The sequence below is a fragment of the Apteryx rowi genome, unplaced genomic scaffold, assembly GCF_003343035.1.
Source record: "Apteryx rowi isolate R43461 unplaced genomic scaffold, aptRow1 scaffold_2, whole genome shotgun sequence".
Taxonomy (NCBI): Eukaryota; Metazoa; Chordata; class Aves; order Apterygiformes; family Apterygidae; genus Apteryx; species Apteryx rowi.
The window spans coordinates 10,964,430-10,978,648 of NW_020448307.1; the positions used below are offsets into that span (position 1 = coordinate 10,964,430).

Below are 14,219 nucleotides of genomic sequence, written 5' to 3' on the forward strand. Positions count from 1 at the left end.
TGCTGGTATGTGAGCGAGTTTGTGGGAGTGCAGTTTGTGACACAGTGCTGGAGGGAAAGGAACAGCCCTGGTTCCCTCCATGGGCGTACAGATGCTGGTGCTTGCTACTGGAGCGGGCCCATTCTCTTTGTTATTTTGTTTGCAAAATGCTTTTCCTTCCTAGATGAAAGTTTTTTTCACTGCTATTTCCCTCTGATAAAGTGAGTATTTTCTCCATTTGTAGCCTGCATTCACTCAATATTTGTCCCCAAATTAGTCAGGTCATTAATACATTTCCTCCCCAAGGTCCATTACCTGGGAGTAAAAATTACTCTCAGAAATTTAGTCGCAAGCAACTCCTCATCCCTCAAATTTAAACAATAAAAAGAGAGGTAGAAGGGAACATACCACTAACCTTCACTATCACATTTTCTGCCAGCAGATACCACCAGCCTTAGATTAGACTGACAGCTATGAAGATAACTGCACCATAAAAGCAATTGCTTCCATTGCATAAGAGCTCCATTAAAGAGAAAATCTTGTTACATGATGGCTCTATGCATCTGACAATCTTCCAGTGAGTGAGAACCAGTGCCCGCTGAGTACAAAACTACTTTATATTCTAAACTGATCTCTGTGTGGAAAAGCTAGGGATCAGAGGGAGAGAGCGCTTCGGCTGGCATGGAAAGTAGACACACAGGGACTTCGATGGACAACCTTCCTAAGGGGATTCCCAAATTCTCACCGTCTCCATTTTTTTTTTTTCTGCTATTCTAAAATGCCACTATACTGTTGATGTCCAGCTCCTAGGACAGGAGCATTCAAATGAAACACTACTAAATGAAATCACCCAGTGTCCTTTAAGTACCCATTTAAAAGATGGGATGGAAAAGGCAAATGCAGTACATCCAGCATAAAATCCAACACTGGGAACAGCTGAGAGCAGTAACAGACACAAAAGGAGCAGAAACTGCCAGGATATAGTTGGCACCTCCAGTGATTTTGTAAAATACCAAGCCGCTAAGTGATATACGTCTCTCCAGTTTTTTTAATCTTATAGCAATTACTGCTCATTGGAGGTGTTTGATGCACATACTAGCAACTGAAAGTCTTTGTCTATCTGGAGGTAAAATGCAAGGGCATGGGCAGAAATATCCATTTTGAGGAAATGCAGAGATTTTCAGTTTTCCCTGTGCTCTATGCTTGGTTAAACTGAGAGCTTTTGAACTTTCTTCTGGTTTTACTCTGAGCAAAACTTTCTGGTTTTGTTCAGAAATCCCACCCTACACTGGAGAAGATTTTCTGAAAAAAATTCTGGAAAAACTGATACAACCCCGTCAAAACCGCTATGATACAAAATATGCATTTTTAATACAAAACCGTTTTTTGGGAAACTCCTCAGTTGGCTCGAGGCCCAACTGTGAAATAAATTCACTCTGAAATAAATTTGTTGCATGAAAAACTAGAAGCTAAGGCGATGTGTGGCACTGAGCCATGRCCTTTTCCCTAATAGGCCAGCTCACTTAAGTCAGAGAGGGTATCGCACAAGCTAAGAGGCTGGGACACTTGTGCAGGGGGCAATGCTGAGTTGTAACTCTGGCTAGGTCTTTGGTGAAGACAAGAAACATCATAGGATCAGCTGTTCTTCCGAGATTTCCTTCCTTCTGGGTTGCTTTCTGGTTATCACTGTTATAACCAATCAGTTATTCTCATTGCACTGGCATCCCAAAAGACCAACCAGAGGCTATGGCTCAGATCTAATTCTCTGTAAACATATACAAAAAAATGATGATCCCTGCTCCAAAGAGCTTACAGTCTAGAAATAAGCCCCAGTTGATTTTATTTCTGAGGAGGACAAACATGGGATAGCTTTGGGTCCAAGATTTAAATCTAGATCTTCCAGTATTCAGATTCTCCTTCAGCAATCCCAGATGTCAGTGACTCAGTGCCAATGCACATCTTCCCCATAGATGTGCCAGTGATCCTCAATAACACAGCCCCACAGAGACCTGGAGCACACGAGAAGCCAGAAAGTAACACTTTCCAAACTCTTCTGCTTGAGAACCCACTTCTATTTATATTCTTGAGCTTGCAATTTCAAGTTTGATCTGTTGATTCAGGGGATTTCGCCTTACCAAAGCCTGTTCGATAAGGAGGCAGAAGAGAATGGCATTGCCCACTTCTCTAAGGCTCTGGAACACATCGGTCTTCAGCTCTGCGTACTCAATGATGTCCTTCAGCTGATGATGGAAAAACTCCAGGATTCCTTAAAAGACAAGGAAGGACAGTCAGAGAAGGGAGAGCAAAATCGCTCTCCAATGACTCGGATAAAAAGACAAGCAGTGCCTCACGTTTCCCTAATCATGAATTTTAACCTGTGACTGCTAAGTGGCCAGATGGAGATTGCTGTTGGGGAGAACTAGCACGCAATGTCTCATCCTGCTTTCACTAACCCTTGGGAAATAAGGAGAAGTTCATATGAAGTCGCTGAATTTCCCAGTTGGAGGAAAAAAGATTCAAGGCTGTAACGGATGCCTTTGTGCTGGCCCATGTATACCCATAAGAATCTCCTCATACAACTCAACTGCAGACTGTAGTCATCCTGAAAAAAATCTTTGCATCAGCTAAGTGGAGCTTTTGAAAAATGACAAGCAACTCATAAGAGCAAAAGCTTACAGAAATCTTGAAAATAAAACATAAGCTACCAAAAGACATTCCCTTATCCATCATCTCTCTATTCAAAGAGAAATTTCAAAAAGGAAATTTCATGAGAAAATTTCCTATATGTTCCATTGTCAGTATCAAAACACCTGAAAGTAGTACTCAGCACCATGATTAGACTGTTAAGAGGTCAAGACACAGTAATTAAATTGTAAGGCATTTTATACCACAGGGCAGATTTTGCTCCTGTTTCCATTTTTCTACAAGACTTCCCTTCAAAAGTTATCAGGAAAGCCTAAAGCAACAAGAGCTTCAACAATATAAGTTTCCTCAAAAACAATATAAGTTACCCCCATATGCAATTCATTAGAAACCTTACAGTGTTTTGTATTTTGTTCTGTTTCAGAGATTCAAATCTCTCAGCTCTCTATCCTACTGCATTGCGCCAGCATTGGTTTTTAATCTTACCCTGCCTGGGCCGCATGCTGCAGCAGCATTTCAGGTGCCAATCTTTGTTTAATTAATAGTACGTGCCTGACTAAATGTTGCACAAACACGTGGGAGAGCTCTTGCTCAAACCATTATATATCTCTCTGTAGCACCCACCTGGAGAGCCATATTCATGTCTTGGCAAGCGGCATATCTTGGGCATTACTTCTATCAGTGTTTTGACGTATTGCAGGATGGTGCCTTGTAACTGTCAGAGACAAAGGGAGATTACACTGGAATGAGGGCTTCTCTTGACACTGGTTTTAAGAGCGCAGTTTGCGGACAGGTCCACATCTGACAGGACAGGATGAAACTTTAATTGGGAGTTCAAGAAGAATTTGCTCAGTTTGGGTTTCACCCAAACATAAACTTCAGCCCAAGTGCATGGAGCTAGAGTGCTTTTACAGCTTCCTCCTGAATGATAAATCATGGCTGCATGGATGCTCAGCTTCAAAATACAGCTGGGTGTGTTTGCGTTGTTTGCAGCTGAAACGCAAACAAGGCTCAGTCTTAGATCCAGCAGGACTGGAGCTCCTAACACAAAAAACATCTGACCAGAGCTGCTAAAGAAGTCATTTCACAGCACAGGAAATATTCCTTCCACCTGAGGAATGATCACTAGATGCTGAGAGGTTAAAACAAAACAAAACAAAACAAAAAACCCCCAAACCCATACATGTAGAACAAGCTTCTTCAGTTCTGATGTTTTCAACTAATAGGGACAAGAGCAAACTATATTTCTTAGTTACAACTGCTTGCTGTCATTTGGAGTTACATAACTGCATCCTATATACATATTATACTGGATTATGCACTAAACACAATTTAGCCAAACAAAAGATCTTCATCTTTGCTCTGAATGCTTTCTGATCTCACATACCATCTAGAGCATTTTCAACTAAGTGACACAAATTACATCTTCAATCACTACAGTGCTTTACTGTAGAGAAACTAGCCATACACTTGAGGTTTTCAGTTTTACATTGCTTTGTTAGACAAGTTCAAAATGATGTCTTTGCAGTCAAAACAGAATTTAAATATTTATAATGAATGAAAATCATCTCTCCAGTAAAGCAAGGTTTTTGGTAGAAAAACATGACCTGCAAAATTATACACTTTTGCACACCCTCTCCCTCTTGTTAATGCTCTATATTAATAATGCCCTTAGGGAGCACATGGGATGACTTCCCTGTGGATCACATTTCTTTTCTGAGAGAGAAGAGAAAACTAGAAAGCAGAAAGGGCTATTGGCAGGCTGACTTCAGAATATCTGATGAAAATGGACAAAATGGCTTGGATTAATAAGGACTCACCTATAGCGGGAATATTCTTTTAAAGATCCAAAAAAGTTAGTTCTAGCAGTTTTGTTTCCCGCTCTCTATCTTCCTGTGGTTCTCCAGGGGTACGAAACTACCATGAGAGTGATGTTCTCGTGCTACTGCTGGGCATGAACTCTTGCCTGAAAGGTCTCCCAAACTGCAGCACAAGCAGTGCTGATGGTCCGCAAGGTCCATGTCCCACCCATTCATGTCTCAGTGACATTTAACAAAGCCGAATGTAAAGTCCACCACCCCCAAATCAGAGTTAACACTTCAGGGTCAGACAATCCACCACTCCACTGAAATCAGTGGGATTCTTTAGCACCAAGAAATATTGGACCATTTATACAGGTTTTTCAGTACAGACATAGGTACATGAAAATATCCCAAATTTGAACACTCTGAACTAAGATCCAAAGCCCAGGCTGACCGCCCAACCAACACCTCTCAAAGCATTGAGGTTTTCCCATCACCAGAATTACCAGGCTCTTGACGATCTTCAACAGCTCTTCCATGACCACTGCGATCCCTTGATAGCCAAGGAGCCTGCAGATTGTCTTGAAATGAGGTGGTCCCACAAAATTGCGGTAAGAGCTATAGATGTGACTGTAGGCAATATTGAGAGGCTGAGAAATCAGAAGCACAGTGACAATTAGATAAGAGCATTTACAGATCCTTAACTAATTTTCTTATCATAGTATTATGTTCTGTCATTTCAAATAGCTTTTAAGGAAGACAAGGAAAAATAATAATTCCCACGATAAAGTTCTTCTACTTCTTGTGGCAAACAAGAGATTGCTTTTCTTCCTACTTAGTCAAAGACATTCTAATCTCAACAAATTGTCATGTCACAAGGTTTATCATTCCACTTTCTTACCAGCACCTCTTTTCAATTCAAAGGTAATTCACTCTCCCATACATTCCCCATCAAAGACTTCAGTTCAATAAGGCCTTTGCCTTTTCAACCCCAAATTCTTCTCTACTAAAACTAAAAGCTTTATACACGGGCAACAGGAGAGAGGTTTTCTATTGGCATTTGCTTCAAACAAGGAGTATTAAGACAAGTAGGAACTACAGCATCTGAACCTAAGAGCAGTTGGAAGAGACAGAAAAACCCTTTCTGTGTCCTGTAAAGCCCTCTGTCAGCCTGTGTACTTAACTCAATAGACATCCACATGTGCCTGCAAAAATTGCTAGAATATGACCCTGGCCCACAGAAAATGGTACCTGGGGCTCTGTCCCTCAGACAACTTTCTATTTAAGAGGAGAAARCAGAAAGTCATTTCCAAGGATGTACTCTGCCAGTGCCATCTTGGAAATGTGGAAATTGCTGCAATATTTTGTCACTAGAACATTTATTGGATCCATTTGGTAAGAGGAAAATAGAAGTAGGGAGAGCTAATTCGCTATGTGATGTGCAAAAGACTGTACATCAGTTTTAATTGTGACACCGCATGCTCAGCCCTGGCTCTGAAATAGAAATGTTCACATCATGACTCAGCCCCGGCAGGGAAAGGCTGTATTCTCCCCCAACACCTTTTAATTATAACATTCGCAGCTTTAATAAACAGCACCAAGCATATTCTTGAAAAGACTTCTGGCATGTAGTGCCCCTTCCAGTAAGATGCAGATAAATCCCTTGGCTCATGTTTACTAAAAGATCTTTTTTAAACAAGGATAAGAAAACACATTGACTTGTATCCCAAATGCACCGTGTAAGGTCCCCTCCTTGCGCGAGCCCTGCATGCAAGAGGCACGCTGCATCTGCAGGTAGCGGGGAGCTTCCTCTCCTGCAGGGATTATGGAAGAGCACGTACTCCACTTGGGTCTCCTTCCCTGCCGGTAGTGGAGCTAGCCTYGGCCAAGACACTGGAGGCCCGGGACTGATGCACTGGAAGAGCGTAAGAAGAAAGGGAGCAAGTGCTGGAGTGGCAGGACAGGCCCAAATGGAGTACATCCTCAAAGAGGATGCTTCTAACGATTGTGACACAGCCAGTCGTGTCTGAATGCTTCCGTTGCCCTCTAATTCTGACCCGCTCCCTCAAGATTTACTCTAATGTTTTGTGTGCTTAATGAGCTACAAAGTGAAGTCATTTAATGAGAAGCAGAAAAGTATTTTCTTATGCTCTCAGACACAGAACTGCTGCTGACTGATGTACTGATTCCTCCTTCATAGACTTGACAGTTGCTTTAATCAATTAATTAATTGTCCCTCATTTTGTTACAGCCCAGTTGCTCAGTTCCAACAGTTCATTATCTACAATAATTCATAGGCATTTTTTGAAAGAGCTAGTAGAATGAAAATAAAAAGTTGGAAAGCCCCCTACTTTCTGTGTAATATAAATTCAGCTGCTGGCCCTGGTAGATGAAAAAAGCCTGCAATACGAGTATGTACAGCAAGGCTACTTTGAAGGCTCTATAGTGTAGTCATTCACAATGTGCATGAACTTTCTCTCCCATCAAAACTAGATAATAGGGCCCCACATAAGTAAGGGCAAGAGTTTAAATAATATTTAGGCAGGTAGAAACCTACATGGCGCTTTCAAATGCTCTTTGGATGCCAACTCCATTTAAGACAATTGCTTTTGAATATTGTGCTTAGGTTTCTATCTGCATCTTTAGACATCCAAGTCTTTTGAAAAATTTGTCTATTAGAGGCTAATCCAAAGCCACTAGATACACACACTGATATGAGTGGAAAACAGCAATAGCCTATGTTGTCAAAAGTGCACCTATTTAAACACCAGGTGACGCCCAGCCTGCAACTATTGCCAAACTGCTCTGATACAATCATCCCAGGTCCAGGCCAGTAAACCATCAAGGTCCCAACAGAGCTGCGTTACAGCAACATTTTATTGCTACAGCTTTTGCAGTATATCATTCCAGCAATGTGGAGCCCACAGAAAGCATGTTTCTGCACAGATTATCAAGGCAAACACTGAGAAGGCATGTTGCCCTTTCCTTCCATGCTTCTCCATAGACTCCTTTGCACATACAGGCATCACATGCCAAATGCCCCTTAATATTCCAATTCCCACTTAGATACTGCATTTCACTACAGGTAACGTGCCGGTGGCTCACGTTCCCATTTCGGAGGGCCCACAAACCCATCCTCCCTTATAGAAGCCCCTTYCCCCTCCATACTCCATGGCTAGGAGATAGTTCTTCAGTCTTTGCACATGCAATGGTCCCCAGAGACAGGACATCACCACCCAGTCAAGGAGCAATTGGTCAGGCTTTCCCCATGATGGGACTGACATTTTGTCACTGTGAGCGCCCGAGCACTGCCGGGTAACCTCCCACCTTGCCAGCGCTCATCCCCCTCCGGCGCGCTGCCCCGCCGTGGGATAACGGAGCTGGAGAGCAGGCCTGAAGTTGACTTTTCCTTAACRTGGTGGTCCCAGCAGTAAGGCTGATGATGAGGGGACATGTTTTAGGACGTGCAATGGCTGCAGACAAGCAGGATGATTCATCCCTGCCTGTCTGCAAGATGAGGTAKGCTCCATCAAGCTCTCCGCAGAGCCCCGGAGCATGTCAACAACAGGCGTGCAGCTAATAATAATACTCTGTCTGCGAGCAATTAAAATACAACTCCATTTAAGGGTGAGATACACAGCTTGGGTTAAAGACTGTAGGATGTAAAAAYGACACCAGTGTGTATTTTAGGACAAAACAGCTGAACGCGCAAGCTGGCTGTACTGCGCTGCTTACTCCCCCAGCCTGGCCGGCCCCCTCGGAGAGTGGGAGTGCCGAGCACCTCGCGCGGCGGTGCCAGCCCGCACCCCTCGCCAGGCAGCAAAGCCTCCACCCCGGCCAGCTCCCCTGACGTTTTGCTGTTCTGAGGAGCAGCGGTCRTCAAAGACACCGCTGAGGCTTGCCCCACCTTTGGTTTGGGGCCAAACCAGCAGGTTTTGGGGCCAGGAGTGCAGACAGGTTGGGATTTGCAGCGCTGGGCAAAGTTCCCAGCGTCCCGCAGAGTAAAGCGAAACGTAGMGAGTGCCTGCCCTGTGCCCAGGTCTTTGGGAGATCCTAGTACTTTTATACTTAGAAGAATACGAGGAAAGACTCTCCGCTTTGCTTTAGGAAGTAATGAGACTATCCRGGACAGTCAGGAGCCCTGAACTCCAGATTCAGCAGCAAATGCAGTAAAAAGAGAGAAGCAGTTGTCATTTCCACGCCTTTACTGGCCCTCACCCAGTCCTGTCCGAGCTCACCCCAGGGACGGGAGGGGGAGTTTTATCAGCTATTGAGCCATGGACAGCTAATACTGCCAGTGCCAAAACCCCCTCAAAAAAAATGAAGAGCTAAACAGGAATATACTTAGAGACAAAAAAGGACTTACACACTGCCAAAGACCAGTCCAGCCTCGCAGGGTGATGGTGTGCAAGAAAGTGAAAACCAGTTGTGACCCATATAGAGGAGGGTCTCTAAGCTAGACGTATGGCAAAGAGCCCCAATGTGGCCTGCTSCTTTCCTCTGCAAGGAGCAAGACTCCTCCCCCTATAAAGCTTTTACCATGCTCAGCTGCATCACCCTGCTGCCAAAACTACCATGCAAGGAAAACTCGTATCCCCCAGCTGGGATACACAGGACACGGGCAATGCAGAAGGCACATTTTTATACTGCCTTGCTATACTGACTACTGACTTTCAGGGGGTCATAGCAGAGTAAAACTGCCTTTTTTCATGGYGCTTTTTCTAACAGCAGCAGCAGCAAAACTCTCGGGGTAGCTCAGACGCACTAATTTAACCCGACTCTGCTGCTAGCTTAGCGGGAGAGGCAACRGGCGGTTTCGGCAGCGCCACAGGGCGAGGAGCGGTTTGCGCCCCGTGATGCCGCTGCTGTGAGAAAGCTGCACGAGCCGGTCCCCCCTGCGCCTGCCGGCGAGAGAGCGCGGGGCGAACGGCCCCCGCTGCCAGCACCACCTGCTGCAACCACAGCTCCTGCAAGCCTGCGCGCAGCCGCCGAGCGCGCTGCACCAGAAYGCCGAGCGCCTCCGTCCCACTTGCGCACCGTGGCTATTTATACGGGCGCTGTCAGCGTGCACCGTCCTTCAGGTTACATCCATATGCACGGTCGTTAAAAACGGGTGGGCAAATTCACCCATGCAAGGGACAGGGTGACCTTGAGTCAGGTGGTGCCAAGAGAAACAGAAATAGTCATGAAAATACACAAATGAAGCTCAGCCTAATGTGTTTACAGAGCTAGGAAGTGGTTAACAAGCAGAAAGAAGGGGGTTGCTGGTAATTTTACAGCTGCTCTGTAGGAGACTTGGCAACCTGCTGTGTTTTTTATGTGGCTGAACAGCAGAAAATGGCTGTTTCTGCTGGGCACTTGAGAGGAGCTCAAGGAAACGTGAGGTTTCCACCCCTGGTGCAGCTGCCGTAAGGGATGCGCAGGCCAGGCARGGCCACTGTGGCCACAGCTGGCTCTGCTCGCAGATGGGGTCAAGTAGTGGAGGAACAGCAGTGCCAGAGCAGTCCTGAGCTGCCCTGGTTTYGATACGTGGGCTAGGAGCAGGTCTTCCAGTCCTGGGAAATGAGAATCTYGCTACCAGCCCCAGTGTGGCCTGGTTTCTTGGCAAGCTAAATCAACAGTATTTTAACTGCCAAATGGAGGTCATCACCAGTGTGACATCTTCCAGAACTTTAACATATATCTTCGTATAATTACACATGGACACAAATTCTGGTGAAAACACATTGTGGTGGAAAGGGTTACTCCGCCACAAGCAGACACCAGAAGAGTGAGTTATTATCACACACATAAGAAAACATGGTCAGGGTCATAAGCTCTCCCAACCCAACACTCTCCTATAAGCAAACTCTTCAGCAGCAAGCTCGATTTTGGGAGCAGGTGATCCTAACAGCACTGAAAGCTGTGTTGTGGTTGCCTTTGAGCTAGCAGTATTGACCACTTTGTGGAGACAGGTTAGAAGGACCCTTGGCTGATCTACTTCAGCTCTCCCTGTTTTTCTTTGTATTTTGAGAGAACTTAATTTTTCATTTCCATCTGTTCCTGTAACAAATGTTATTTGTCAACACCCGAAATTTAATTCTGAAGCAACTGTGAACACTGATACGAACGACATGAATGCAGTGAGACAGGAGCTCTCTCATGGAAACATGATCACGTTGCAGAATGCACCTTTCTGCAGCAGGGATTTGTATGCGCAGCTCCTTCCCTGCAGGCAAGAACGTACTTTACTCACAGCATGGGACCAGCTAAGAGCTTTCTTTCCCTGTGCTCCTGTAAGGAGGACCATGCTATGTAAGAGGCAGAAAGCCACCTGGGAACACTTTCATCTTCATCCCTACCCACAATTATTTTCATTGCTGCTCCCAGTTTTCAGATCTCTGGCAGCTGCAGCTCACAGAAACAGAAGGAAATACGGCAGATCTTGGATGACAAAACTTTAACGTCCAGAACTGTGGAGCATAAAATCAAAAGCAAGGGTCACACATACTCTCCAGGCACGTAATAGTCCGCCCTAATCCAGTTTGCATTGTCGCCTCACTGTTGACATTCAGAGGGTCTTTGCAACATCGCAAACTTCTTTCCAATAATGAAATGGAAATAGAAACTCCAGACTCAGAAATGCAGGTATCTTCTGCGAAAGTTCCTCTCTAGAATACTTTTTGGCTTCAGAGAGCAGTGACTCACTTCTTCAGACCCACGCTGYGCCTGTCCCCTCCTGCACTGGCCCTGGCTTTGCCTCAGCCTCCTGCCCTCTCACCAGACTGGCAYGGGAGATCTCCGAGTCTGATATAAGCCAGGGGGATTCAAAGAAGAGCCTGTCTTAATCCCACTGGAATTCAACAAGAGGTAAACATAGTTTGAAAAAACAATTCCTTCTCCTATCACACAGCTTGGAAAAGAGAAGAAAACAAAAACCTAACAGACATTGCTGCAGCACCGGAGATGAARATCTACTGCCCACAGGATATAGTTTAAACCAGTAGTTTAAATGTGCAAGGAATTGTAACACTAAAGACAAGCCCCAGAGGGACAAAACATCAAAACGCAATGCGGGCAGTGGCTCCAGAGCTGGGAGGGCAGCGGTTTCGCTGCAGGGCTGCGGACAGGAACGGGGAAGCAGCRCCTTTCCGAAGGATGGCTGAGAACCTCGGTCTCACCTCCGAGCGCTGTCCGCGTGGYGTGCCGTGGTCACCCTCCGGGCTTGCCACGCCAGGCAGGGGACACACTTCGGGACCAGCTCTTAGCTGCTCCCATGTTTGGTACCGGAGAGCCAAAGCCCGTCGGTGCCGCTCATGGCACTCCAGCAGCAGGGAAAGCAGTCGTCTCTCTCTGCGCAAGCACATCCTTTCTACGTGGACAAACCCTTCTCTTTGAACGCCACTAAAGAAAYGACAGCAACATCCAAAGTGCAGCAAAGCTGGTTAGAGAAAGGGCAGCAACTGCTGACTACATATCGTTCTGAGCATTCCTCTCCAGCTGCRAAAAAAAMCCAAAACAAACCAAAACCCAAAACTATCTTGCTTGTTTTTTCAGCCTCAGAGTCACGCACTTCTCCCAGGCACAAGCTTTTAGGGATAACGTTCCCAAATCACTCGAAGATGCTTGCCTGCCGTTTCCTCCTGGTTGCTATGGTGAGYGATGACGGAGCCCAGGACGGGTATAATATGAGGCAGCGCGCTGGGAACGGATTGAGCAGAGACCGGAGGGACCCGAGTGGCGGCAGGAGGGGAAGGTGCTGCTCACGGTGCTCACGGTGCACCGCCGGCCGTGGCGGACCTGGGAGGGAAGGTAAGCAGCTCGCCGTGGCTCTGCAAACGCTTAGTGATGGGGGCTTGTGTTTTTGATCTTCATATAAGAACAGTTAAAACAATCTTTAAGATGAGATGCTTCTTGAATGAATTAAAGGACGGTTAGTTACATTAAAGGAGAGAGGAAGAAAAAAAGAAAAAAACAACCCTCAGTTTTGATGGAATTAACAGGAGAGTAACTAYTGCGTGCAGCTTCTGCTCAAAGCACTCAGCCAGTATAGAGAGATCAGCCCTGCAGAGAACGTTTCAGGGATCTAAAGGAGTGATGTACCAAAATAATTTGTGGCTGTTGTTTAACAGTAATTCATTAGTGGACAAAGCCTTTTGTTTTTCTGGAGGAGAGTTTTATAATTATTATTTATACTTTTGTTCTTCTCAAAAGATATTGATTTTATATTTCATCAGCCTYCAAATTTCACAATTAAGATCACGATATGACAGCATGAGATGCTGTAGGAACAGAAAGAATTGATACTGTATTAAGCAACAAGTTAGGTATTGAAAAATGCAGCAACTGCTTGAACCAGTGAAATAATCGTTCATGGAGTCAGGAGACTCAACATCTACAGCAAGAGAGGAGAGGTGTTTGCGGTCGGGGAGACAGCTCCCAGCTCCCTCCTAGCTTTTAGGCAGCTGGACTCCTACCATTACTTTATCTTTGCCTCTGCAAAGGGAAATACATTTTCTTAACTTCACAAAAGGGAGGCTGTGGTGATGGAGAGAAAAAAAAAAAAAAAACAGGAAAAAGTGTGAGCTTTTACATATGGAAATTATGGAAGCACCAGTATTAGAAATGAGAATACTAAGCAYGGCAGGCACCTCAGCAGGTTGAGTTTAATCCCCACAACCTCTCTGTGGGCTCAGGAGTCTATAGTGAAATGGGGAGGTTTCCAAGCAGCCASTCCTTGGGGCCATGGTACCCTTCTAATAACATTACAGAGGGTAGTGAGGTACTCTAGTTTCTGAAAGCTTGCTAAAAAGTCTGAAGACAATTGTCAGGAAGCTTTTCATCTGTAAGCATCTGAAGTACTTGACRGTTCTCAAAATGCAATTTTTTTTTTWAGTGACAAACATTCACAAAAACTGTGCAAAGACATTCATGACATTTCCAACATGCTGTTCATTTTAGTAGCTACCTTGTTTCTGAAGCCTATACAGGTCCAATCCAAGGGCCAGTAAAGCCAGTGGAAAGATTTCATTGATTTCAGTGGCCTTTGACTGAGCCTGTACATGAATCAAGAAATTCAGCCTCTCCCTGCTTCTGGTTTCAGGGCCACGATGAACATCGAAGTCCACAACATCACTTACACCAGTGCCACAGTTTCCTGGGCCACAAACAACCCCTGTCCGGAGAACTACTACCACGTCATGTACCGACCCAACTGGAACAGCATCTTCACCGGCTATTTACGCCAGAAYTTCCACCGTGAGGAGCGAGTTCCCCACTCCCTCAGCTCCCTCGTCCTCCACASACTCACGCCATCCACTGTCTACATCCTTTGCATCACATGCAAGAACTCTTACCCCTCCAGCAATCACTGCACCACCTTCCACACTCCAGATAAAACCTCCCTGGGTTTCGGTGGCTCTAAGCATGAACCTACCACCTCCATGTGGATGGTTAGCAGCTTGTTGCTTCTCTGCTTTATAGCTATTTTGGTCTATGGCTGCCTGCAGTTCTGGTCTGCACGGTGCCACAGAGCTTCAAGGCTGAAGCAGTATGACACCAACTCAGAAGGAGACRTGGGTGAACAGAGCGGCTCACTGGAGGGGCCTCTGAATGATGGACTGAAAGAGGAGCTTCTGGAAGTCCCCATGACAACCATTCTAGTGCGGAGTTCCAGCTTCATGAGGGAGAGTCCGTATAGTTCCCCCCACTGCTTTTTTCCCTATAGAAACAGTGATGATAAAAGGGCCATCCTGCCGCAGCACGGCCTTCAGTGACAGACAGATAAAGGGACCCCTTGCTTAGCAGTTTGGTTCG

The 14,219-nt window shown here is 45.4% G+C and overlaps 2 protein-coding genes across 5 annotated transcripts in view; one reads left to right on the top strand and one right to left on the bottom strand.

The window, feature by feature from the left end:
• Window positions 1-14,219, bottom strand: part of CYFIP2 (cytoplasmic FMR1 interacting protein 2) — a 57,897-nt gene that overhangs the window by 11,767 nt on the left and 31,911 nt on the right. For all 4 annotated transcript variants that reach the window (XM_026063232.1, XM_026063229.1, XM_026063230.1 and 1 more), the window contains 3 exons: window positions 4,931-5,074; window positions 3,247-3,337; window positions 2,115-2,245 (listed from right to left, as the gene is read on the bottom strand). In XM_026063232.1, the coding sequence (XP_025919017.1) occupies window positions 2,115-2,245; window positions 3,247-3,337; window positions 4,931-5,074 (366 nt within the window). The remainder of the gene's footprint in view (window positions 1-2,114; window positions 2,246-3,246; window positions 3,338-4,930; window positions 5,075-14,219) is intronic.
• Window positions 13,507-14,179, top strand: FNDC9 (fibronectin type III domain containing 9). Its single transcript, XM_026063233.1, has one exon. The coding sequence runs from the start codon at window positions 13,514-13,516 to the stop codon at window positions 14,177-14,179; it is 666 nt and encodes a 221-aa protein (XP_025919018.1). The 5' UTR covers window positions 13,507-13,513.